This window comes from Phaseolus vulgaris, chromosome 2 (genome assembly GCF_000499845.2).
Source record: "Phaseolus vulgaris cultivar G19833 chromosome 2, P. vulgaris v2.0, whole genome shotgun sequence".
Classification (NCBI taxonomy): Eukaryota; Viridiplantae; Streptophyta; class Magnoliopsida; order Fabales; family Fabaceae; genus Phaseolus; species Phaseolus vulgaris.
Window position 1 is genome coordinate 41,795,334 of NC_023758.2, and position 24,076 is coordinate 41,819,409.

Sequence of the window (24,076 nt, forward strand, 5' to 3'; positions counted from 1 at the left end):
ATGAGGAAGAAAACTTTTGATGTCGTCATGCGAAAGCCAACGCAACTGCAAAATTAAAAGTTGATGCATATTTAAGTTTCAAATTCATCACAACTACAAAAATATAAGTTAATGCATATTTAAGTTTTAGATTCGGTATTTCTTGTTGTATCTCATATCTATTTGTTCATGTTTTTGTAAGCATTGATTGTAGATTGGAGTTTTTCTTTTTCGAGCTTTCGTTTCCTTATCTCTTTCTATTGCAATTTTGGATGCAATTGTACTATGTATTTCCCCATTTCCTCCACTACAAGATGATTCATATGTTTATTATTTTTTAAAATATAATTTTATAAAAATATATTTTTAAAAAAATAATAAACTTATGGGCTCTGAGGCTCTAAGAGTGATTAGAGTTAGAATAGAGAAAAAGAAACGAAACCTCAAAAAAAAAGAAAAACACCAAAAAACCACCAATACTTACAAATTAAGAAGAAATAAGGTAATGGCACAAGAAACCTACCTAATTTAAAATTTAAATATTTATGAATATAAATGTTGAAAAAATTTCATAATTCATACATTTCAAAACATTTTAAATTATATCCAAAAAATAAAATAAAATAAAATATCAACAAAAACATCATATCTCCATTTAAGATCAAATTTTAAAAAATTTAAATTTCGAAAAGAATTTATCATAACCTCCATTATGAAACAGCACCATAGTAAAAAAAAATACGTAGAAAGGATCAAGAAAAAAACCTGTATGTGGTCGTCCCTTTGAAACTTAAATATGCATGAAGATGAAGATGAATGTTTGAAAAGATTTCATCTAAGAATTTATACATGAAAACATTTTAGATTATATTTACTAAAAAATAAAATAAAAAATAATTTTATGATCATAATAGCGAAAACCATCATATCTCCACTTTCCAGCAACACCCAACTTTGTGTTCTTCTCAACATTCTCAAATTTCGCAGTCACTCCACTCATGTTATTGAATCCCGTTTCCCGCATGCTTTCTTCCGTTCCTCCACCACCGGAACATCCAAATCATCATCACTGGAAACAAAAACCACAACCAAACTCCGTTTCTGCGTACTCTTCGCTTCCTCCACCTTCTCCTCCGCAAGAATCAAAATTATAAATGGAGATAATAAAGAATGCAACATCTTATAACAATACATTCAACAAAAAACTCCAATATCCTCAATCAAGAAAATTAGGAAATTTCATATTACTTTTTAAAAGAAAACGATAAAGGAAGCAAGAACATTTCAGGGAATGGTATTCATTACGTAAAATCAGTGGTGGGTTTCGACGACAATTTGAGAACCATGCAACAGTGGAAAAGAGAAGAAAAGACTAACCGGCGGCCGGAGATAGCGGTGGTCGGAGAAGGCGATAGGCAACTACGTCGTTTTATGAATGCGGGAAGGTCAGAGGAAAGTCTAGTAGTGAGAAAAAGTGCAAAAACGAAGCTTAAATAGAGTGAGAATACGTTGCGTATTATTTTGTTTCTTTTTAAACATTTTACGTTTTTTTTTTAATTTTCGTATCCTAATTAAATCTCTAATACATCATCATCAACAAAAATTTAAAATTAAAATAACTATTTTTCATTCTTTAAAACTTTCGTGATACACTAAAATTAATGAAATTATAATATATGAAAAGTTAAAATATTTATATTTGATGATGATAAAATACGAAAATAAACATAATTACTAATTTATCGGTAAATTCATAAAATTTTAAAAGTTTAATTTTTTTATAAAAAATAAATAAATTAGGACACTTCAGAAATATTTAAACCTTGTCAATTTTCTCAACACCTATTATTCAATTTCTAAAGAAACAACATGAATTTCTACTGCAGAAATCCATAAATTACACAATAAACAAAGAACAAAGAAAATTTTGACACAACAAAGATTAACTTACTTTCATCCTGATAACCCTTTATAATAATATTATAACATTTTAAATTAAAAAATAAATATAAATATAAATATATTTTTATTAATTAAATTGTTATATGAGGGTTTTTCACTGATTATCGAACTCAAACCCTAAATAAACCTTAAATAATGAAACATATACATTATATCTGCATTTAACATCATTTTTCAAAGTTTTTGAACTAGCAAAAATAAAATTGAGATTGAGATTAGAAGAATGTTAGCAAGACTTTCTATCAATTTTTTAAATAATATTTATTGACCAAGTTTAACTTTATCATGAGAATTTTTTAAATTTGAATTGTTTTTGTTTAAATTTTCCCTGCTTGTTTGGATATATTAATTTAAAATTTGTAAATTTAGTTTATATTATATTCAATATTTTAATTATTCTATAAAACAAATTACGGCTGAAAATTTCAATTCAAACAAAATCTTCGCATTTATCACTCAACTAAAATCACCCGCGTTATTTCAATTAAGTTGAGATTATTCAAATATTAAAAGAAAGTAGAGTAAATAATTAGTTTCATTTTTAAATGTGCGTTTGTTAAGATATTTATTTTAGTACGTGAATATGTCAAAAAAGTGTATTGTTAATTACTTTCATGAAAATAGTTTGTTATTAAAATATAAATATGGATTAATTAATAATTTGTGGTAATTTTGAATAAAAATATTCATATTTTGAAATCTGCCATTGAAAGTGAAAGTGTGAAATTAAGGTATTCAATTATTTACATATTACGTTACTAAAACGAGTATAAAGTTTTATCTATAAGAATATTGTACGTGCCACTGAAATTAATATATTTTGAATTATTGCATCTAATATACCAATTTTAACAAATGTGGTGATGTGATAAATTATATCTATGTGACATTATCTATTTATTTTACAAATTAAATCATTTAATTTCAAAATATTAAATAAATTATTAACTATGCTAAAAAATCAAAGTAAAATAAAGGAAAATGATAAGTTAACAAGTGGAACTAAATAAGTCGCTATGGTAGACTGCTATTGTAGACGCGATGACCATTATTGATAACTACAAAGATTATTTAAGATTAAAATCCTTTATAATATTTTAAATTAAAAATTAAAATTAAAATAAATATAATTAAAATATTTATTTATTCAATTTTTAGATGAGTGTTTTTCACTGTTCATCAGACGCAAACCCTAAATAAATCCTAAATAATGAAACATATAGCAGTCAATCGTAACATGTGAGAACTTCTCTTCATATCTGCACTTTTTTCATCCTCTCCTTGGTTCTTTTTGAATCTTTGTTCAAGAAGGCTTTTTAACAGTATCCATTCTGAAATTTTTGGTATTGGAGGATATCTGAACTCTTATACAAATACATTCATTATGAAATAACATTTTAGATCGAAAGATATTGTAAAAAATAGGCAGAGAGAATCAAGAAGAAAACCAGTAAATTCGTCATGTGTTACGAACATTACTTAAACTATCGCAATTACACAATTATAAGTTGATACATATTTAAGTTTTAGATTATGTATTTTGTGTCATCTCATACTGTTTCTTCGTATTTTTGTAGCCACTGATTGTTTATTGGTGTTTTTAAATTTGTGTTTTTTTAAAAACACTAATACACAATCAATGCCTACAAAAATATGAAGAAACAGGTATAATAAGACACAAAAATACAAATTCTAAAACTTAAATATGCATGAAGATGAATGTTTAAAAATATTTCATCAACAATTTATACATTTCAAACCACTTTAAATTATATTCACTAAAAAAATAGAATAAAAAGTTTTTTTCTTCATAATGGCCCAAAATATCATATCTCTATATCATTCAACAACAAAAAAAAATTAAAAAAATGTTAACAAGACTCCTAATAAAACTCTTATATATTATTTATTGGCTAAGTTTAGAATTACCATGAGAAGTTTTTAAATTTTTTTCAAAATTTAAAGTGTTTCGAAAAGGCTTTCTCCTAACATCTGAACTTGTGAGCTCTCATGTGGTAAAAGTGATTAGGGGTTAGAATAGAGAAAAAGAAACAAAATATCAAATTAAAAAAACACCAAAAAATCACCAATGCTTACAAAATAAGAAGAAACAAGGGAATGCTACCAGAAACATACAAAATTTGAAACTTAAATATGCATGAAGATGAATGTTTAAAAAGATTTCATAAAAAATTTAAACATTTAAAAACATTTTAAATTATATCCACTAAAAAAATAAAATAAAAGGTCTTTTTGGATCATAATTGACAAAAACATCATACATCCATTTCAAATCATTCTTCAAAGTTCTTGAATAAAAAAAAAATAAAATTAGAAGAATGAATGTTTGTAAGACTTCCTTCAACACTCTTTGTATATTATTTCTTGACTAAGTTTAGCCTTATCATGATAACTTTTTAAATTTAGAAAATTTTAAAAATTCAAAAATTTTGAAAATTTAAATTTTTTGAAAGTTGATTTTTTTTTTAAATTTAAAGTATTTGAAAAAAGTTTTATTCTAACATCAATTTTGAAATGACATCCCACATAGAAGAACATCGTAAAAAAATACAGAAGAAAGAAAAGAAAAAAACATGTGATGTTGTGATACATCACAAACACGACAAAAGTTATCGCAACTGTACACAAAACACTCACCACCTTCTTCTCCCGCCCCCGCGCATTATTTTCAATTTTCAAATTCTACATAATATTGAATAACAAAAATTTGTTGCAGACCATTGTTGCTATTGAAATTTGATCACGTTGATGCACTATATCTCATCATTATCCCTTGTTAAAAATAAATTTATGATTTACGATAAGAAAAACAGTATTAATTAAATAAAAATGATAAATGGAGATAATAAAGAATGCAACATCTTATAACAATAGATAATGGAATATTCATCCTCATTCAACAAAAAAACTCCATTATCATCAACAACCGAGAAAATTAGAAAATTTCATATTACTTTTTAAAATAAAACGATAAAGGAAGCAAGAACATTCGAAGGCATGGTATTCATAAACATCAGTGGTGGGTTTCGTCATGTCGACGACATTTGAGAAGCATGCAACGGTGGAAAAGAGCATAAAAGACTAACCGGCCGGAGATAGCGGTGGTCGGAGAAGGCAACAACGTCGGTTTATGAAGGTTAGAAGGCGCCAAATTAGAAAGTCTCGTACAGAGAAAAATGCAAAAACGAAGCTTTAAATAGAATGAGTTCAGTAAAATCACTTTAAGAAAATACGTTGCATATTTTGGTTCTTTTTAAACATTTTACGTTTTTTTTTTTAAATTTTCGTATCTCTAATACATCATCAACAAAATTTTAAAATTAAAATAACTAATTCTTATTCTTTATAACTAGCGGGAACAGGCACCACGTGACTATGTATCCGCATTTTTTATTTTTATATAATTATGTTTAATAGTAAAATTGAATAAATAATATTATTATTTACACATTATTAGTAAAAGTGAAAGTAAAATACAAAACAATTCAGAGCAAATATCATTCACCTTTTTCACCCTCTCTTTCAAAATTACTGTTCCATTTAACCAAAAGTTTGGTCTTCTCATCTTCTTCATTATTTCCAATGGATAAATGCACAATCATCACCATGTGATTGTAAAATAATAATCCCAAAACACAAACGTCATCATCTGGAGTAAAGTGTCACCATTCATTGGTTTATGATTTTTCCACATTCCCATGAGTCTTTGTAACATGGATAGGAAAAGTTGACTCTGGGGAGATAAGAGAGTGAATACCAAAATCGCCCAAAATTTAAATTCAAAACTACCCTTTTTGTGTCTGCCGCAGTCATATGCTTCACCACCCTCATTCTTGATGATATTACATAACAGGTTGACTTTTAATGTAACAAAACAAAATTATACATGTACCATCAATTTTCAATTTCAGTTGGATGAATGACTTACCTTCTTTTGCATTTAGATGCTTCCGTGTCGTGCAATTTGATAGTTTGAGTTCTTTGACATTTTTATGAGGGATGGGTTGGAAACATGAAATGATGGGATGAGGGTTGTTATGAACATGAGGGTAGAAAGGTTTGTAAATCTCTTCCAATTCATTAAGCACCGTTTTGGTTTATGAGAATTTCCGAAAATCACAAAGTAGGTCATCTTGTTCAGCACAAAAACCTTGAGAAAGAATGAGATTCGAGTTGTCCATAGTGGTGGCTAGGGCAATGGTGCATCCCACAATAGCTTGCAAATCCCAGGCCATAACGCGTGAAAGTTCTTCAAACTGCAAATCGCATATAATAAAATTAAAAGAGATTAAGGAAGAAAAGAGATACAAAGAATAGAGAGAAAATAAGAGAGAGAAAAGGTAATGAGACCAAAAGATTAATTTGAGAGAGTTATAAATGTTCACAAAACAAAAAATGGAGAATCTTGTTAATGGCATGGTTTTGGTAATTATTATAAGAAACACAAAACAATAATTATATACATACTTACGAATTTGCAAGAGTCAACTGTGTAGAAGCCATTGAAAAACACTACTTACTGATTGATTTGATTTCGTGGTTCTTGAAACAAAATTACGACTAATATTTTGAATAAGAAAATAGAAAACGAAAAAGATATTTGATGGGTTTATAAAGCCTTCAGTTTATATTTAAATTTTAAAATTTGAAGATTTAAAAAAATTTAAAATTCAAAATTTTGAAATTTGAAAATTCTGAAATATGAAAATTTCGAAATTATAAAATTTAAAGATTTTTTGGGTTTAAAAAATTTAAAATTTTTGAAAATTTAAGAATTTTTAAAATTTAAATTTAAATTTTTTTTGAAGTGTTTTACTTTAGGGTTTGAAATTTTTTGAAATTTAAAAATTTCGCAAATTTAAAATTTAAAATTTTGAAAAGTTTCAAATTTAAAAAGTTTGAAAAAATTTGAAACCTGAAGGATTTTACACAGTGGCAACAGTTTCTAAATGGAATCCTTGTAATTGAAAACCAACTACCGTTATGAATCCACTCTGCCACAATTCTACACCGGTGGCCCATCGAACAACTCTCTCCTTGCCTATGTCTGCGGTGAGTCAATCAAAATCGCCGACTTCGTTACTACCGTCATCCGTTCCACACTCGATGTTGAGTCGGAATCCATTACCGCCATGGCCTTGAACCTGACAATTGCAGCGGTACGTTCTTTCCCTTTCAATGTTTTATGTATTAGCACAATAAGAATAATATTATTATCAATAAATAAAACATAAAAAATAAAAAATAAAAGTAAATTCATACAATGCAATTTCATCTTCTATTTTATAATTAAAAGATTACTGGTTGGGTTCCTGGGTTCGTGATCGTGGAACGTAAGAAAGACTTCTCATATTTTGAATATGAATTTGAATATGAAGACGAAAAGATAGTTTGATGAGAGAAAATAATGGGAGAAAAAGATATGTTTAATTTTGATTTTTAAAAATAATGTTATCTCTTCTGTTATATATTTCTGTTATACATTTAAAACTGTTAAAAAAATGAAATAATATATTTTTAAATTTTTAAAATAATGAAATATAATATAAATCTAAGAATAAAATTGAAATAATATTATATGGCAGTTGGAAGGGGAATCCTCTTTATATATATGTAACTAATACATCATCCTCATTCAACATATATGCACAATAATTTTTCTTCCATATAAAGACTTTACGAGAAGTGCACATTCATATAGGCATTTATGAAAATTCGATCTAATTAAATAAGAGTAGTAAACAGGAAAAACACAAAAAAAATAAAAATAGTTAAATTGTGTTTTAATAAGTTTTAAGATTTTTTTTCTGTAAATATGATCATTATTGTGATGATGAATTTGTATGATAAGTGATTTATAAATGGCTTTTAAACTTAGATGATGCAATGGGACAAACTCAACTTCAAGATTTAACAAATTTTACTTTTCTTAAATCATTTTTAAAAACTTATTTTTAAAATAATTTCTTTTAAATCATTTAACTGTTTTTTTAAAAACAACGAAAGATATAAATAAATATTAGTAATGATATATTAACAATTCACAATTTTTTACAAAATCATATTACCACTCTTAATACTATTATTTTATATCATTTAATTTTAAATTTATTTTTTATTATATATATTTATTTTTAAAGTCATCCAATAATTATAGAAGTAAGAGTTTTCAAAGTGAGAGCGAAAAAACATTTGTAATTTTTCATAAGTGTTCTTTGGTGCGCTGAAATCTGAAACTCTGGTTATTCTTCATGCCCAATGCTTCTTTTGAAGTCCATTTTTCATGTGACCACGTTTTCATGCATTGCTATTGGAAACTTGAGGCTCTTTTCATTCACCACTGCCACCAATGGTTTTTCTTCTACAAATCCTTTCACCATCATCAAATCACAAAAGCATATACTCTTTCACTACCTCAAAAATCGAACTTTAGACCAAGCTCGCGTCTTTTTTGATCAAATCCCTTCTCCCCATGTTTCCCTCTACACCATAATGCTCCATGCTTACGCTCACAACCACAGACTCCGCGAAGCTATCCACCTCTTTCGTCAAATTCCCTTCAAGGACGTCGTTTCCTGGAACTCCATGATTAAGGGATGTCTCCATTGCGGCGATATTATCACCGCCCGGAAGCTGTTCGACGAAATGCCCCACCGAACCGTTGTGTCGTGGACCACCCTCGTGGATGGGTTACTGCGCTTGGGAGTTGTCGAGGAGGCTGAAGCCTTGTTCTGGGCAATGGACCCTGTGGACAGGGACGTGGCTGCGTGGAATGCCATGATTCATGGGTATTGTGGTAATGGTAGAGTTGATGATGCTTTGCGCTTGTTCCGCCTAATGCCTTCTAAGGATGTGATTTCTTGGAGTTGTATGATTTCTGGGCTTGATCACAATGGGGAGAGTGAACAAGCATTGGTTGTTTTTCGCGATATGGTGGCTTCTGGTGTGTGTCCATCTTCTGTTGGCTTGGTTTGTGGGTTGTCTGCTGCTGCTAAGATACTGGCTTTTCACGTGGGGATTCAAATTCATTGCTCTGCGTTCAAGCTGGGTGACTGGCGTTTTGATGAATTTGTATCTGCTTCTCTGGTGACGTTTTATAGTTGTTGCAAACAGATGGAAGCTGCGTGCTGGGTTTTTGGTGAGGCAGTTTGTAAGAATGTGGTGGTTTGGACAGCTCTATTGACGGGGTGTGGTTTCAATGATAAGCATCTAGAGGCGTTGGAGGTGTTTAGAGAAATGATGAGAATTGGTGTGATTCCAAATGAGTCTTCTTTCACCAGTGCTTTGAATTCTTGTTGCGGATTGGAGGATCTTGAGAGGGGGAAGGTGATCCATGCTGAGGTGGTTAAGATGGGTTTGGAAAGTGGTGGATATGTGGGAGGTTCTCTTGTTGTTATGTATAGTAAATGTGGTTATGTCAGTGAGGCAGTTTCTGTGTTTAAGGGGATTAATGAGAAGAGTGTTGTCTCTTGGAACACCGTCATTGTTGGATGTGCACAGCATGGATGTGGCATGTGGGTTCTAGCACTCTTTAATCAAATGCTGCGTCAAAGAGTTGATCCTGATGGAATTACTTTAACTGGTTTGCTTTCTGCTTGTAGTCGCTCTGGTATGTTACAAAAAGCAAGGTGCATTTTCAGATACTTCGGCCAGGAAAGGTCAGTTACACTTACGGTTGAGCACTATGCAAGCATGGTGGATGTGCTTGGCCGGAGTGGAGAGCTAGAAGAAGCAGAAGCACTGGTGATGAGCATGCCAATGAAAGCAAATTCAATGGTATGGCTGGCTTTACTGAGTGCATGCACGAAGCACTCTAATTTGGCTGTAGCTGAAAGAGCTGCAAATCGGATATTTGAAATGGAACCTGATTGTAGTGCTGCATATGTATTGATGTCAAACTTGTTTGCTTCTTCAAGCAGATGGGCTGAAGTAGCTTTGATACGTAAAAAAATGAAACGTAATGGAGTTGTGAAACAACCAGGATCCAGTTGGCTAACCTTAAAAGGACAAAAGCACAAATTTCTCTCTGCAGATAGGTCACATCCTCTTACTGAGAAAATTTATCAAAAGCTAGAGTGGTTAGGAATGAAGTTAAAAGAATCAGGTTATGTTCCAGATCAACAATTCGCTTTGCATGATGTGGAAACTGAGCAAAAAGAAGAAATACTGTCTTACCATAGTGAAAGGCTTGCAATTGCATTTGGGTTGCTTAGCACTGTGGAAGGCAGTACAATAACAGTAATGAAAAATCTACGTGTATGTGGGGATTGTCATACTGCAATAAAGCTTATGGCAAACATTGTTCACCGTGAAATTGTAGTACGTGATTCTAGCCGCTTTCATCACTTTAAGAATGGCATATGTTCCTGTGGAGATTATTGGTAGGACACTTTTCATGCAAAAGAGTCTGGCTTATTACACGGGGCATCATAGTTCTTAAAAACCGGGGAAGGAAAAAACTATGAATGTGAGTGACTATTTGTTTGCTCTGCACTGCAGATGCTTGGTAAAGATAACAAAGGAGGAAGACAAAATTAGCCTATTACATTGATTGTCCTTAGTAATCTGATCAACAAAAAGATAAGGTTATGAGCTATAAAAAGAACTAGAAGGGCATTGTATGAGAAAGAATAGAAGATCCAAATAAGAAACACATTAGAGTTGTGACCAACAAACAAGGACAGTTTTCCAGCCAAGACAGTTGGCACAGTAGAGTTGAAGCAGCAAACATGTTTCGTTTGGATGATGCTGTGTAGGTTCGTAACTCGTAACAATCTTGGAAGAGAACAGAGGCCCTAGAAGATTTAGGTGAAGAGAAATTATTTTGGCTGGTGGTAAATATATCTATCTATACAAGGGAACTTGCTATAGAAGGACCATTGGTTGATCTAGAAGGACCATTTGGAAAATGCAGCGGATCATTCCCTGGATAGAAAGAAGAAGAACTAGGGAACTTGCTAAGGTTTTCTGGGACAACTCCAGACAGTTCATTGTTTGAAGCATTGAATTGTTTTAGCCCCTTTGGCATGTTAGCTGGTAAAGGGCCTGCAAAATGACTTCTGGCATATCCAAGGAATCTAGGGAACTCATGTTAGCAATTGTACTTGCAAGAGAACTAGAAAAATGATTTCCAGCAATATTGAGAACTGTTAGACCAGTTAGTGACCCAAACTCAGCTGGAAAAGAACCATTAAACAGGTTATGAGAAAGTTCAAGAATCTGAATATTGGAAAGACTACGAGAAAAGGATGATAAATTAATTCCGCCACAGATCATATTATTTTCAAGATGAAGCTCTTGAAAAGTTGGCATTGTTAGCAGATCAACTAGAAATATTCCATCTACCTGCTTTTGGTTCTTACACAAGTAATTTGAGTTTAAATACTAAATTGGATGAGTTAATTTCTTTAACGAATGGTTGGTCTTGAGAACTTTTAGAGAACCCTATAAAGAATTCTGAAAGCTAATTTATCTTTGAAATCAAGACATTCTTGAAGAAAAAGTGAAGGAAACACATGGAGTTACAATTTTGTGGATGCTCTGATATAATTTTTATTTGAGCTAGGAAGAAAGGCTAGAAGAAAATATTTGTCAATGATAAGAGAAGGAAATAAGAGGAACTCCTACAATTTGCATGACACAGTATGTTTATTTCAAGACATTTATTATTTCCTTGCATATATATAGAATAGAATGTTAATACATCTCTTCATAGGAGGAGATACTTTTAATTTAATTTTGATATATTGGAAAAATTATTAATTTAGATATAAGTTTTGAAATGATTATTATAAAGTGGATATTTTTAATTATATAAAAACTCATGATTAAGTAATAATACAAAAACTCTTTGCATTAATGTATTGAAACTAAAATTTTGTTTTCTTAATCCTTAAATTTCCCCCCTTCACTTTTCTTCTCTCTTAAAACAATGGAAATTGAAATTTTCTATTTTATTCATCCCAAGGAAACTCAGATTTAACTATACAAAGATGTTCTTAAATTAGTCATCAAAATTGTTTATCATTTTCTTAATTCGTACATTAAGACTATAATTGATTGGTGAAAAAGTATTAAATGAAATTATAATACATTCTGCTGTTTGGATAGGTAAAATAAGAACAGAGTATAACTTATTTTATCCTATACTATTGTTTATTTTTATATTTTCTTCTTCTCTTAATTTGGATGAATGAGATTGACAATTTTATTTTCATAAACTATATGAGAAAAAAAAAATAACTTTTTTTTTTCATTTCTTTCCATCATTCCCAACTAACTAATACACTCCAGAGTGCACTAATTAAAAATAATTGTGATTTTAAAAATGATTGTGATTAAGCAAAAATAATCTTTTTTTTAAGCATGCATCGACACTAATTAACTTCAATAAGAAAAAAATTGTTTGAACGTTGGTGGGTGCCAACAAATTGTGACATGAAATGATGAGAAAACATATCACGATTCACGACCTCCTTATATGTATCTCATTCTCTCTTGTGGATTTCAAACTCACCTCTTCCAATTCATTCATTCACAGCTATTTTTATTCTCTTTTCTTTTTCTTTTTCTTTTTCTTTGTAATCTATCTTTGCACACTCAATTATTAGTTTCTCTCTTCTTCTCGTTTTTCTTCTCTTTCCCTCATGTCACCTCAAGAACATGCCAGCGTTATTATTAGTCTTTCAAAAATAATTTCCTGACACCCAGAAATCCAACATTTTTTCACGGTGTGACGAGCATTTGCGTTTCTTGAAACCGAGGATATCTCAAATTTAAGGTTGCTGAGAAAATTTTGTTGTAGCTCTGGTTTCAGTTCTTTTTTTTCTTTTTGTTGAATTTTGGGGTTTCATCACTTGAAAAATGAAAACAGGGTAAGAGGTTACCCCATTGTTATCATTTCTTTATTTATTTGTGGCGAATGAATGATATACGTAAATGCTTGCAAAAATCTAATTATACTGTAAGAAAGTTCAATATTTAACACACAGGACAGAACAATTTTGATGTCTGCAGATAATACCAAAATTTGCTTCTTTTCTAATTCTTACTTTTGATGCTTGATCTTTCTATCTTCCCCTCCTTTCTCTTGAAGATTAATTAGACTAATCTGAGGGGTAATTGCATTGATGATGTTAATTATTCAAATACTGATTTTTATTTATTTCTGGGGAAAAGGATTAAGGAACTAAAGATTAAAGAAAAGTCATGTTCTAATAGGATTTCGTGGGGTGTTTGTTTTGTTAGTCTATAACGAGATCTTTCTTTCTTTCCAGGTTCTTTAGCTTGGCTGCTATAATAGGATTTGCAGTCTGAACTATTGCTGGCTTCAGAGGTGGCAATGAGTGATAAACGTTCAGAATATGGAAGGCCTGCCTCAAGTATGCTATGATTCTTAATTTCATGCTCTCGTGTATTTAACTGTTTTGTCCTTCTTAAAGTCCATATAAACTCATGTTCGAATAAGCATAAGAAGAACTAATAGAAAAATAATACTTTTGATAATTAAAACAACCATTTAACAACTATATTATAACAATAATAATGATATGAATGAATGATTGATGAGTTTGATGAAGTTTTAATCTGGTCCTATATTTAGATAGGATTGTGGATTAAAAAAGCAAAAAACAAAAGTGGAAGGGTTACTAACTTTGAAAAATAAAAAACATCTAAATGCAATTTGTTTCTAAAGTGAATGAATGAGGCATATCCGCTCATAAATTTGAGTGGGTTTATTTTATTATGCATTTTAAATTAAACCAATGATGAATGCACCTTTACTTGATAACTTAGTGTGTGTGTGTGTGTGTTTGATTTTCTAAATGGAGGGTTTGTATCTATACTTGTGATGGATAAAACTCACTTTGAAGGATTTGTATTCATATTTTTTGATGAAGTGCAGACACCTGAGAGACTATTATGATAGTCTCAGAAGAAATGCTTTCTAGCATTGCTTAGTTGCAATGATTGATCCTGATATGGATGGTATTTGAATGACTGCTGGGTCATGTGATAGCTTATGCATTTCTACAGTTTTTGTGTGGTTTATTTAGAAGTTATGGACAAACTGCATGATCCCTGATGAGTGTTTGTTCACCTTACATTGGGGAAGACTTAAACCAAGAAGATTTTTCCATCTTTTCTAATAGTTTTTTTTTTCATTGTTGTTACCTACTTTCTCCATAGATTTATTATTTTGGTGCATGTAAGTTCTTCTGGGGTTTCAAATAATGACTGGGAACTGTCTCTATACATGCCTTTTTGGGGAATATTTGGTCTTGTTATCAATTGTTTGGGCTCATTGAGATTGAGAGCTTGCTTTTAAGCAAAGCAGCTTAAGATTCTTTCAAACTTCTATCAAAAGAAATAAATTGGGTAAGCCTGCCTTTTAAAGTATCATGTTTATGCCCAGCACCTTGACTTTGTATATTTATATGTTTGTTAATTGTACCACCAAAATAACACATTACAAAAACATTTTCAAAATATAATATATCTTGAAAACCAAGGCATAGGCCTCTTAGCTTTTTTCAAAGCTTTCAAGCAAAATAAGCCTTGAAATAGGCTTTTAGGTTGGGCCAAGAAGAAAAGAATAGGCTTATTTCTTAAAATAAGCCTTTAAAGAGAAGCTTCTTTACGTTTGAAACGTGGGCTCTTCAAAGAGAAACAAATAGGAGTATTCGATACCAATGAGTCATAAGCAAACTCATATAAAAAAACAGGACAATTCTGTTTAAGGCAAATCTGATGCTGCTTATTTCCTTGTCTAACTGTGAAAGAAAAGTTATTTTCTCTTTATTTTCTTGAGAAGTTGAACGATTGGCAGGTCTCTTACAGGTAAAAGAAGAGTGAAGGATTTATTGCTTCAACAACATAATCGTTTTTGTGCTGATTGTAATGCTCCAGATCCTAAATGGGCGTAAGTGTATTCACCTGTGCACCTTTTTTTTCTTTCAGTGGTTTATGGTCATGATCATTGATTATAATACTCATAACTGCAGTCTGAGTGTTGACCATTTTATGGAAGGATTTATAAGATCCTTGTGATTAAGTTATAGGAAACTAACTATATGAATTTTGTCATAATAGAAAATTGTGGAATGCATATTACCTCCTAATTGTGAATCATTTTTTCTAATTGCTTCTTCAGGTCAGCGAATATTGGAGTTTTTGTATGCTTAAAATGTTGTGGTGTGCACAGAAGTCTTGGTTCTCATGTATCAAAGGTAAACTGTTCCTGACCCACTTTACTTAAGAAAGAAGATTTTATTTTTACCAAGGAGTGTATAAACTGAGTTTCTTCTTCTTTTGTCTAGAACAAAAGGAGAGACCAATAATAACCTACATATATGGCTAGTTATTTTTTGAAATGGGTTCATCTTGATTAGATGAGGAAAGAAAAAACAACCACTCTTAAATGTCTGTAATTATGAAGTAGTCTGGTGAAATTTACTTTGTTTAGGTACATTCATGTGTTTCATATTTACTGCCTTATGTTGTACGTGCTGACAGACCAGTCATATTCTTAGATCCACAACATACTGTGATATCTTGTGAAATTTAGCCAAAGAGAGACTAAAATTAATCATATGAGACAAGAGGTGTAAACTTTCCAAATAAGGATTTCGTTTTAGTGTACTACTTAGGTATCCTGTAAAACATCTGCTACAACTATTCTTTCTCTAATATCCGTTGTTAAATGAAGACTAGTAGGAGTGGAAAATATAGTATTAATAGATAAATTATTACAAGGTATCCCTTCTCATGTCTTTTTATGAAATGTGAATCTTCAATATAGTGTTGTTCCTCTACCAATGGAGTATGCTCTTTGAGTTTCTCTTGGCCTTTATTGTCATATATGCTTCGTTTTTTCACATTTTTCTTACATGATTTTAAAATAAAATGCGGAAAACTAGGTCATTTTAATTCTGAATTTTGTCAACTTTTGTACTGGATACATGATGCAAAGAAATTTTATATCAAAGATAAGAGAACCAACCAACTTTAGACACATGATCTATTCTATATATAATAATAAGAAATGAGAAATGAATCTCTGTAACTCTTGACTAAGAAGTAAACTTGCTATTTTAATGACGTGCCTAAGGCACTGAGGCAAGGTGCATGAAGTTTTTTTTAATCATATCATGCCCTGCTTGCTTTTCAATGAGTTGTTTCTATCTGGTTAATAGTGTAAAGAACTTATTTATCTGGTCATGCACTAAAGCCTTAGAACATTTTATTTTTACTTTCAGGTTTTGTCTGTGACATTGGATGAATGGTCAAGTGATGAAATAGATGCAATGGTTGAAGTTGGAGGAAATTCTTCTGCTAATTCAATTTATGAGGCTTACATTCCACAAGGATGTACAAAACCTGGACCAGATGCCACTCATGAGCAGCGCACGAAATTCATCCGGTTAGATTGTTTTTCATCTACACTTTACACTGAACATCTAACATTCTTAGCACCATTTTGATTGTTTTATAAATTTATTATGTTTATGGTCACCATTAAGTGGGTAAAGCTTTTAGGCTACTTTAGATGACACTGATATGAACGTCTGTGCTCTCGCTTTCTCATGATTTTTTTTACCATTTGGCTTTGCTGACTCATTTATTTCCAAGATTACTTATCTTCTGCTACTATGTCTAATAGCAGTTCATTATCCTAGGTTGATCATTGACTGATCAAGGTCGAGCTGGGATATTGCTCATTGTAGCATCATCAACGATACCAATATTTTTTTATTCAAAATCTACGATACCAAAATTATCAATGCTCGAGTTAAAAGTATCATTTTAACTTGGCAATTTGTACTGCAGGTTAAAGTATGAAAGTCAAGCCTTTTTGAAACCTAGTTTGCGCATTATGTCGGGAAAAATGAATCCTCCGTCAAGCATTACCAAAGGGATTAAGGATAATCTTCGAAGTAGTAGTGGCTCACGTGAGGTAATTATATTTTATATTTTATTTCCTTTGATTGGAGTTGTGTGTTTGTTGACCATATGTTGCGTTAGCATGTCAATGTGAACTAGATCTCCACTGAGTTAAATTGATGTTAAACCCAGATGAAAGATTTCTAGTTGAGATAATTTTAAATGGACAATACTAGCTGTACTCATCCAAGTTTACAACTTTGGTATGAGTGGTTTTCCTTGGATGTTTGACTGATATTTATGGTCATAGCAGGATGGAGTGGCAGGATTTATTGGAAAGTTGAAGGTAAAAGTGATCAAAGGCACAGATTTAGCTATCAGAGATATGATGACCAGTGATCCATATGTTATCTTCACACTTGGCCAACAGGTTGGTTGTTCTCAGTTCTCATTGGCATATATTCTTTAGAAAATTTTGCTCTTTATGTTTCATTTTTAATTTTTAACTGAAGAGTTCTAGACGTTGATAACTTTCTTTCTGAATTGGCTTTGGTGGTACATCTTCAGACTGTTCAGACAACTGTAGTAAATAGTAATTTGAATCCAGTCTGGAATGAAGAACTTATGCTGTCTGTTACTCAGCAATTTGGATTATTGAATTTGGTAAGGTTGAATTTTGTCTTGTCTTTTGTTAGAAAATGGAAACAGATTCTATGTCTATTCTATATTTCTGCCATATGCATCCAAATCACTTGAGCTTCCTTCTTCCCAATTCCTCAACATTGCATGACTCTTTTTTCACTGTAAAACCAAATCCATATATTACCTCAACCAAACCCTACTCAAGCTTCCTTCTCTCTTACACACTTTCTCTACATGAAAATCAAAATACTATTTTCCCCAACGGTCCTCTAGTGGGACTATAGTTTGGAGCAAGGTGCTGTCTATTGCCTCCACCAGTTTGGGGTATCTCATTTGGTAGTTTCATTATTTGGATTCTAATGTGTGATGTTTCTAGCTGTCTTTGCATGTGTGTGTTATGGTATGAAGATATAAAAACATGGCACATTATCATAACCGCTGGTTACATTGGATTGCAGAAGGTATTTGATTATGACTTACTTTCAGCTGATGATATAATGGGGGAAGCAGACATTGATCTTCAACCCCTGATTACATCTGCAATGGCCTATGGAGATCCTAGAATGTTTGATAATATGCAGATAGGAAAATGGATGAAATCCCATGACAATGCGCTTATAGATGATAGCGCAGTCAATATTGTTGATGGTAAGGTTAAACAGGAGATATTTATCAAGCTCCAGAACGTTGAATCTGGAGAATTAGAGTTAGCACTTGAGTGGATACCTCTTGAGTCTTGATCATTAGGTAAATTACTGTTAATTAAACTTTCTATTTTCTTATAGAGATTTTTTTTCAAATTTTATGCTGTTTTTGGCCATCTACCTATAACAAATAACTAAACATTTTGTGTTCATTTCTGTAATTTTTACAACTAAATTATTAAACTACACATGATGAAGTTTAGATGCAGAAAGAATGGATTTTAGCTACATCTCAGTTTCCATGTCTCTGTTGCAATTGGTGTATACAAAAATGCTTTCTTAAAAAAACCATGATAATTTGTGCTTAGATATATTTTTCTACTTTCCTCCCGCTGAGTACATATCTACCATTTAAGTTTACAAGAATGATCACTATAAAATTTGTGTGAGAAAATATACTTGTTAATTTTTATCCCATGTTTCGTTTTGAGGGAAATGTGAAAATTATTCCCATTTTTTGCATAATCACAATGTTGTTTTGAAACTTTCGGTTCTACAATAGTAGCCATTTATGATTTTTTTTAAGTGATGAAAATATGTTAACATCTATAATTTCAAGAAAATATATAAATGTTTAACTAGGGAACACTTTCACTTTATTAATGTTTTCTCTACTTTGCTTGGTGCAATACTATAAAAAGTAAAGTTAAATAGAAAAATTATAAAAGGGGGTAATTACTTGACCAATAGTTTTGTTTGAAAAACTGCCACTATAACCTAATTCTCTAAGATTTTGTTGGTTTGATTATGGGTGAGTCAATGTTAGATCTTAGATGCTCAAAAGGTTCAGCTGTTATAAGATGCATATTGAAAATTATGCTTTTATCTGTCAATAAAAAACAGTTTATCAGACTAATTAAAATATCATTATCAAATCATTGTCATAACAGATAAGCATTTTTTAATCTTTATATTGAAAACAATTTTGTTTTAGTCAAATGTTTAAGAGAACTAGATAAAAAGTGAATGTTTCTTCAAATTTGAGTAGAGTATTTTAAATTGACTATTCATTTCACATATTTTTTATCAATTGATGTTTTATTTACAGGAAATCCTTATCTACAACTGAATGAAGCATTTTCGGATTGAAAGGTAACGATAATTTGAAATCCTGATCAATAACAGTACGGCGCGTCAGAAAAAAGGAAGAAAAAAAAAGAAATTTTTGGACGGTATTCATATGTTGCTGTGATATGTTCTAGATATCATGAGCAAAAATATTCCTTACTTTTTGCACAAAGGTTATGTTGCACAGACTTTTTATAATCACTTTAAAAAAATACTTGTAAATTAAAATTAGTTCGTGAATATATATATATATATATATATATAAATTATATAAAAAAATTACAAACTAGTTTTGTACCTTTTTATCTTAATAATATTTATATATTTTAGCAATTTAACGAAGAAGAATAGAAAAAGGCGAAATAAATAAAGAAGTATATATTATATTATTATATAATAAAGTCATAAATCTAACACCGTTACGCTACGCTACGCTTTACATGCAACGTGGAATTAAGCATACAACACTACCGAGAGAGAAAAATGAACGAAGCAATGTAAAATCAAAATCAAAATGAGAGCACAATTCTAAGGGTTGCGTACCACCAATTGCAATTTGTTGTTCTCCGCTTCATCATTTTCACATTCATTCCCATTCTCGCCGCAAAACGCTGCGTTTAGCGTCTTCTGCTTTCTGTTTCGGTGCTTGAACAAATAGATCAAGCCCGAAGCCACAAGCAGAACCGCGCCGGCCACGCCGCAGACCAGACTCGCCACCGTCAGCGCCTTCCCTACTCCATCGCCGCCGTGGCCTACGGTGGGCTGCCACCATGCAGGCGGGGAGGCGTCGCCGGAGTCCATGGCCCGCGGCAGCGCGACGTCGGAGGAGGAGGACATGGCCGGCGAGGAGTTTGCGCTGTTGAAGAAGGAGCGCATCTCAGGCGAGGAATGCGCCTCCGCCGGCGAGAGTGTCTGGAAGGTTAGGCCGTGTTCCGATGGCCGGAGCTCCCTGGAAGCTCCGGCGAGAACAACTCCGGCGAAGAAAACCAGGGCGAAAGGAACGGCCATGTAGAGTGAATTATGGTTGGAGTAAATTTTGGAGTGAAAGTGAAGAGAACGAAGCATATATATAGAGAGAGAGTGAGAAGCATGTTGTGGAATACGGTGTCGTTTGAGAATGAACGATGATTAAAGTCAAGAAAGAAGATGATTGGAAAATAAGTTTATGGTTCTCTAATGGTAAAAATTAAGAAAAGAAAATATTTTTATAAATTAAAATGAAAATTTAAAAAAACATATTAATTTTAATGAGTAATTGATTTAATAATATTATTATTATTATTTCTTAGAGAAATCTTTATAGTGAAGATTTTCAACCATTTAAGTGTGTGTTTACATTGTGTCGGAGGAAAAGGTAAAGGTTGCTGTTCTCCATCTCGCCGCTATCTCCTTTGTCTTTTTACTACTACTCACTTTTCTCTTTTAAGTATTCTTGTGATTTTTCATTTCAATTTTTTTACTTTTTTATTCTTCTGATTAAGTAAGAAAAATAAATCGAAATTGCATATGCATAATACAACTTATTTTTTTTAATGGCATATGAAAATTGTTATTTCTTGCTCACTATAAAATAAATTTTAGTTAAATACCAACTGTAACCAACCAAACCTCCCCAGTGGAAAAAAACAATTAACTTCATCCATCGTTTCAACGTTTTCCTTTATCTCTAACACTATTTTATTGGTGATAAGAGTATCCATGTAAATGCCACATAAGTCCTCGTGTCTCGTGTGGCTCACTAACATTTAAAAATCTTATTTTTCTCACTAAAGTTTGAAAAACTTTCAACTTTGTCTTCAATCAATTTCTATCATCAACATTGAGAAATAAGAAATAAGATATATTGATTGATATATTCAGGTCATCTTAGTATATTTATATCTGACATTTCAGAAAAAAAAAACTTAAATTCTCAAAATTAGTTTATAAAATAAGATTTATACTTGACTTATATATTTTATTGTCAAGCTTTTGAGAGTTGAATTTTCACACACTTATCCGATATCTTGACATGTTGTGATCTCATCTTTCCAGCAACTTGTGAAATCTAACAATGTTAATAACAAAAATCATACAACAAACATCTCTCAAATCATTATTAAAGAGCAAAAATATTTGATTTAGTCCGATTTGATGTTCGTACAATCAAATGTCCAAATACACCATTATAAATAGGTGAATATCTTAAGTATAAAAGATAATGAAATTCTGACTTTAAACTAATACCCTTATTTAAATCTTTGACTTGAACATAGAAGTATAACTACAGATACTCCTAACAATATGATCAAGAACACATAAAAAATAAAAAACCTAGAAAACCAAAAACCCTAAACTCAAAATGACCACACCAAAGAGAAATCCAATTTTGCATTAACATATATATTATAATTTGTGTGAAATTTTCAAGATAGATACACGTATGTATAATGTTATACAAGTACATACAAAAATACTTGTAAGAATCTAGCGAGAAGAGGGAAAAAAAAGTAAAGGTGAAGTGAGTGCGACAAGAAATTGGAAAGGAAAATTCCTAAGATGCTGCCGGGTTTTGCTCATCTCATAGAATTGCTTTTGTGGAGAAAAGAGGTAGAAACAAGGAACTAGGAATAGTATAAAAGAACAAACAAATAAAAAGTAAAAAGTAACAAGGCAAAACCATGTTCCAATATGAGTTGAAAAGACACAATCCATGTACAAGGAGAAACAAAAAAGAAAAGAAGATACACTCCTTGTTCAACAACTTTTATTTGGGTGTTGTTAGTAGTATTTTTAGTGATTATATGCCTCATCTATAAAAAGATGTCTAGGGCTTTATTCCTCTTGGTCTTTGCTTTTATTCATTTTTCATCATGGATTGATCTTCATGCACCCCAAAACTTTGCACAATAAACAATTCATCCATGGTGTGTTTACTTTGGAATGAAAGGAGAAAGAAATGAATCATATATGGAGTAGTTATGTGTATTTTAAAAGGTAAAAGTTCTACATTGTTTAATTCAATTTCTTTCAAAGGATTTAAATACCAATGCATTCTTTATACTTTCAAATTGTGTTCTAAAAGTTGTATTATTTAAAGGAAGTTGAGACATAAAATCACTAAAAAAAATTATTAAATAAAAATTAATTTTAGAGACCATAAATAATTAATTACTATATTGACTAAATTAGAGATCATTTTAAAAACTAAACAAAATATTGATTTTTAAATTAGTTTTTTTTATAAATAGTTTCTAAATTTGTATTTAATTAGCGTCTAAGATTTTTGCTACCAAATTTAGAATCTAAATAATTGGTAGTTAAAACTTTGGTAACTAATTAGATACCAATTTAAAAACTATTTAACAATAATAAAAACTCATGTAGAAACAAAAAAAAATATTCTCTAAAATGGTCTTTAGTTAGTTATATAACAACTAATTATTTTTCTTTCTAAAATTGATTTATATTTAATGATTTTCTTGTAGTGAATATATTATAAAATATTAACTCAATTCATTAGACTCGACCTTCTTAATCATTTAAACTAATTAAAAAAACAATACAACCAATACATTGAAATCAAGTATTTAGATTTAGATTTGAGTTTTGTTTTAATTATAATGTCGAAATAAAATGTGCATAAAGTTTAACAATTAATAATATCTATTTGACAAATTATTTTTTTAATTTTCTTATATTATCATTTACTAAAGTATTGTTCAATCATTTAAAGAATTTTATACAATCTTGGAAAATTTAACTATCTTCTAGTAATGTGGCAGCATGTTATTTTTAAGGTTTTATCTGTATCAAAAATTTTAAAAAAACATTGTAATTAATAAACAAATACAATAATCGGGTTATATAATTATGCAATCTTAAATTTATATGTCTTTATTACATTCTGCTGGAATAGAATAGCTGAAATAATGTTTAAAATATTTTATTTTGAAAAGGAAAAAAACTCAGCCAAACTTTTCCTCTCTTTATAATATAACGACAAGCTATTTTGAACATAAATTAATAAACTGCTTCATACATATATTATTTAATTATTTATTTATAATTAGATAAAATAAACCATAATCATAAACTCCACATATATATTATTTATATCTTTGTTTTGGAGTAACTTATGGACTTCTGTAAGCTTTAAAAATTACTTATGATTAACTTAACTTTTTTACTTCAATACTTATTTACTATATATTTTGTTATAAATTATTATGTAATAAAAGCCTATTAAATAAGTATTGATCTAAATTATTTGGTCAAGTACGTCTATATTTATTTATGCCTACTTATTTTTAAAATACAATTGTAAATTTGTCTAATTTTAAGATTTAATTAACTGACATTAATTACTTATTTTCATACATCCCACTACATATGTACAATTAACAGTGTAGTTAAAAAATATCTAAATTAAAATTTTCCAAATAACACTTGAAATCCCAATAAAAATATTAACATGTTTTAATTAGTTTAATTTTAAAAATCAAACAAGAATATTCAAATCACTTTTATTAACAATTATTAGGTTTCATAAAAAATAATAGTACATGTAATAATTCAGTGCATGTTAATTGTATTTAACAATGTTTGCGTAAAGTAAAAGCCAAATATTCAAATGTGCAATCATGGCTTTTGTTGAGTATTTTTATCATAATTAAGGTTATAAGTTAAAGTGTAAGTTTTATAATAAAAAGTTCGAGACTTTGAATTTTAAATAATAAATTAAACTATATAAATATGTTATCTTTCAAACTCTAATAGGTTAAAAACAGAGTAAGTTTTTTATTAAAATGTATATTTTATAAAATATTATATCAAAG

The 24,076-nt window shown here is 30.4% G+C and overlaps 3 protein-coding genes across 4 annotated transcripts; 2 read left to right on the forward strand and 1 right to left on the reverse strand.

Annotated features, from left to right (window-relative positions):
- The first annotated feature begins 8,144 nt into the window (after window positions 1-8,144).
- LOC137812216 (pentatricopeptide repeat-containing protein At5g46460, mitochondrial) lies at window positions 8,145-11,698 on the forward strand. The gene has a single exon (XM_068614132.1). It carries the CDS (start codon window positions 8,221-8,223, stop codon window positions 10,345-10,347), a length of 2,127 nt encoding a protein of 708 aa, XP_068470233.1. The 5' UTR covers window positions 8,145-8,220; the 3' UTR covers window positions 10,348-11,698.
- A 904-nt stretch (window positions 11,699-12,602) lies between these two features.
- On the forward strand, window positions 12,603-19,556 carry LOC137812217 (ADP-ribosylation factor GTPase-activating protein AGD12-like). 2 transcript variants are annotated; one of them, XM_068614133.1, is made up of 10 exons: window positions 12,603-12,742; window positions 13,239-13,343; window positions 14,803-14,884; window positions 15,116-15,191; window positions 16,221-16,384; window positions 16,792-16,918; window positions 17,159-17,275; window positions 17,413-17,508; window positions 17,946-18,234; window positions 19,240-19,556. In XM_068614133.1, the coding sequence occupies exons 2-9, from the start codon at window positions 13,304-13,306 to the stop codon at window positions 18,225-18,227; spliced, it is 984 nt and encodes a 327-aa protein (XP_068470234.1). In that variant the 5' UTR covers window positions 12,603-12,742; window positions 13,239-13,303; the 3' UTR covers window positions 18,228-18,234; window positions 19,240-19,556. The 2 variants fall into 2 exon arrangements, with proteins under 2 accessions (XP_068470234.1, XP_068470235.1); XM_068614134.1 differs by having other exon boundaries at window positions 12,686-12,836.
- A 231-nt stretch (window positions 19,557-19,787) lies between these two features.
- Window positions 19,788-20,267, reverse strand: LOC137809503 (uncharacterized). Its single transcript, XM_068610611.1, has one exon. The coding sequence runs from the start codon at window positions 20,265-20,267 to the stop codon at window positions 19,788-19,790; it is 480 nt and encodes a 159-aa protein (XP_068466712.1).
- Between the last annotated feature and the right edge of the window lie 3,809 nt (window positions 20,268-24,076).

Excerpts from the sequence above, each read along its gene's own strand:
- LOC137812216 (XM_068614132.1), top strand. The coding sequence starts at position 8,221 with ATGCTTCTTTTGAAGTCCATTTTTCATGTGACCACGTTTTCATGCATT.
- LOC137809503 (XM_068610611.1), bottom strand. The coding sequence starts at position 20,267 with ATGGCCGTTCCTTTCGCCCTGGTTTTCTTCGCCGGAGTTGTTCTCGCC.
- LOC137812217 (XM_068614133.1), top strand. The coding sequence starts at position 13,304 with ATGAGTGATAAACGTTCAGAATATGGAAGGCCTGCCTCAA. Across the intron at positions 13,344-14,802 it reads ATATGGAAGGCCTGCCTCAA|GTAAAAGAAGAGTGAAGGAT; the intron begins GTATGCTATGAT and ends GGTCTCTTACAG. Across the intron at positions 15,192-16,220 it reads TTGGTTCTCATGTATCAAAG|GTTTTGTCTGTGACATTGGA; the intron begins GTAAACTGTTCC and ends TTTTACTTTCAG.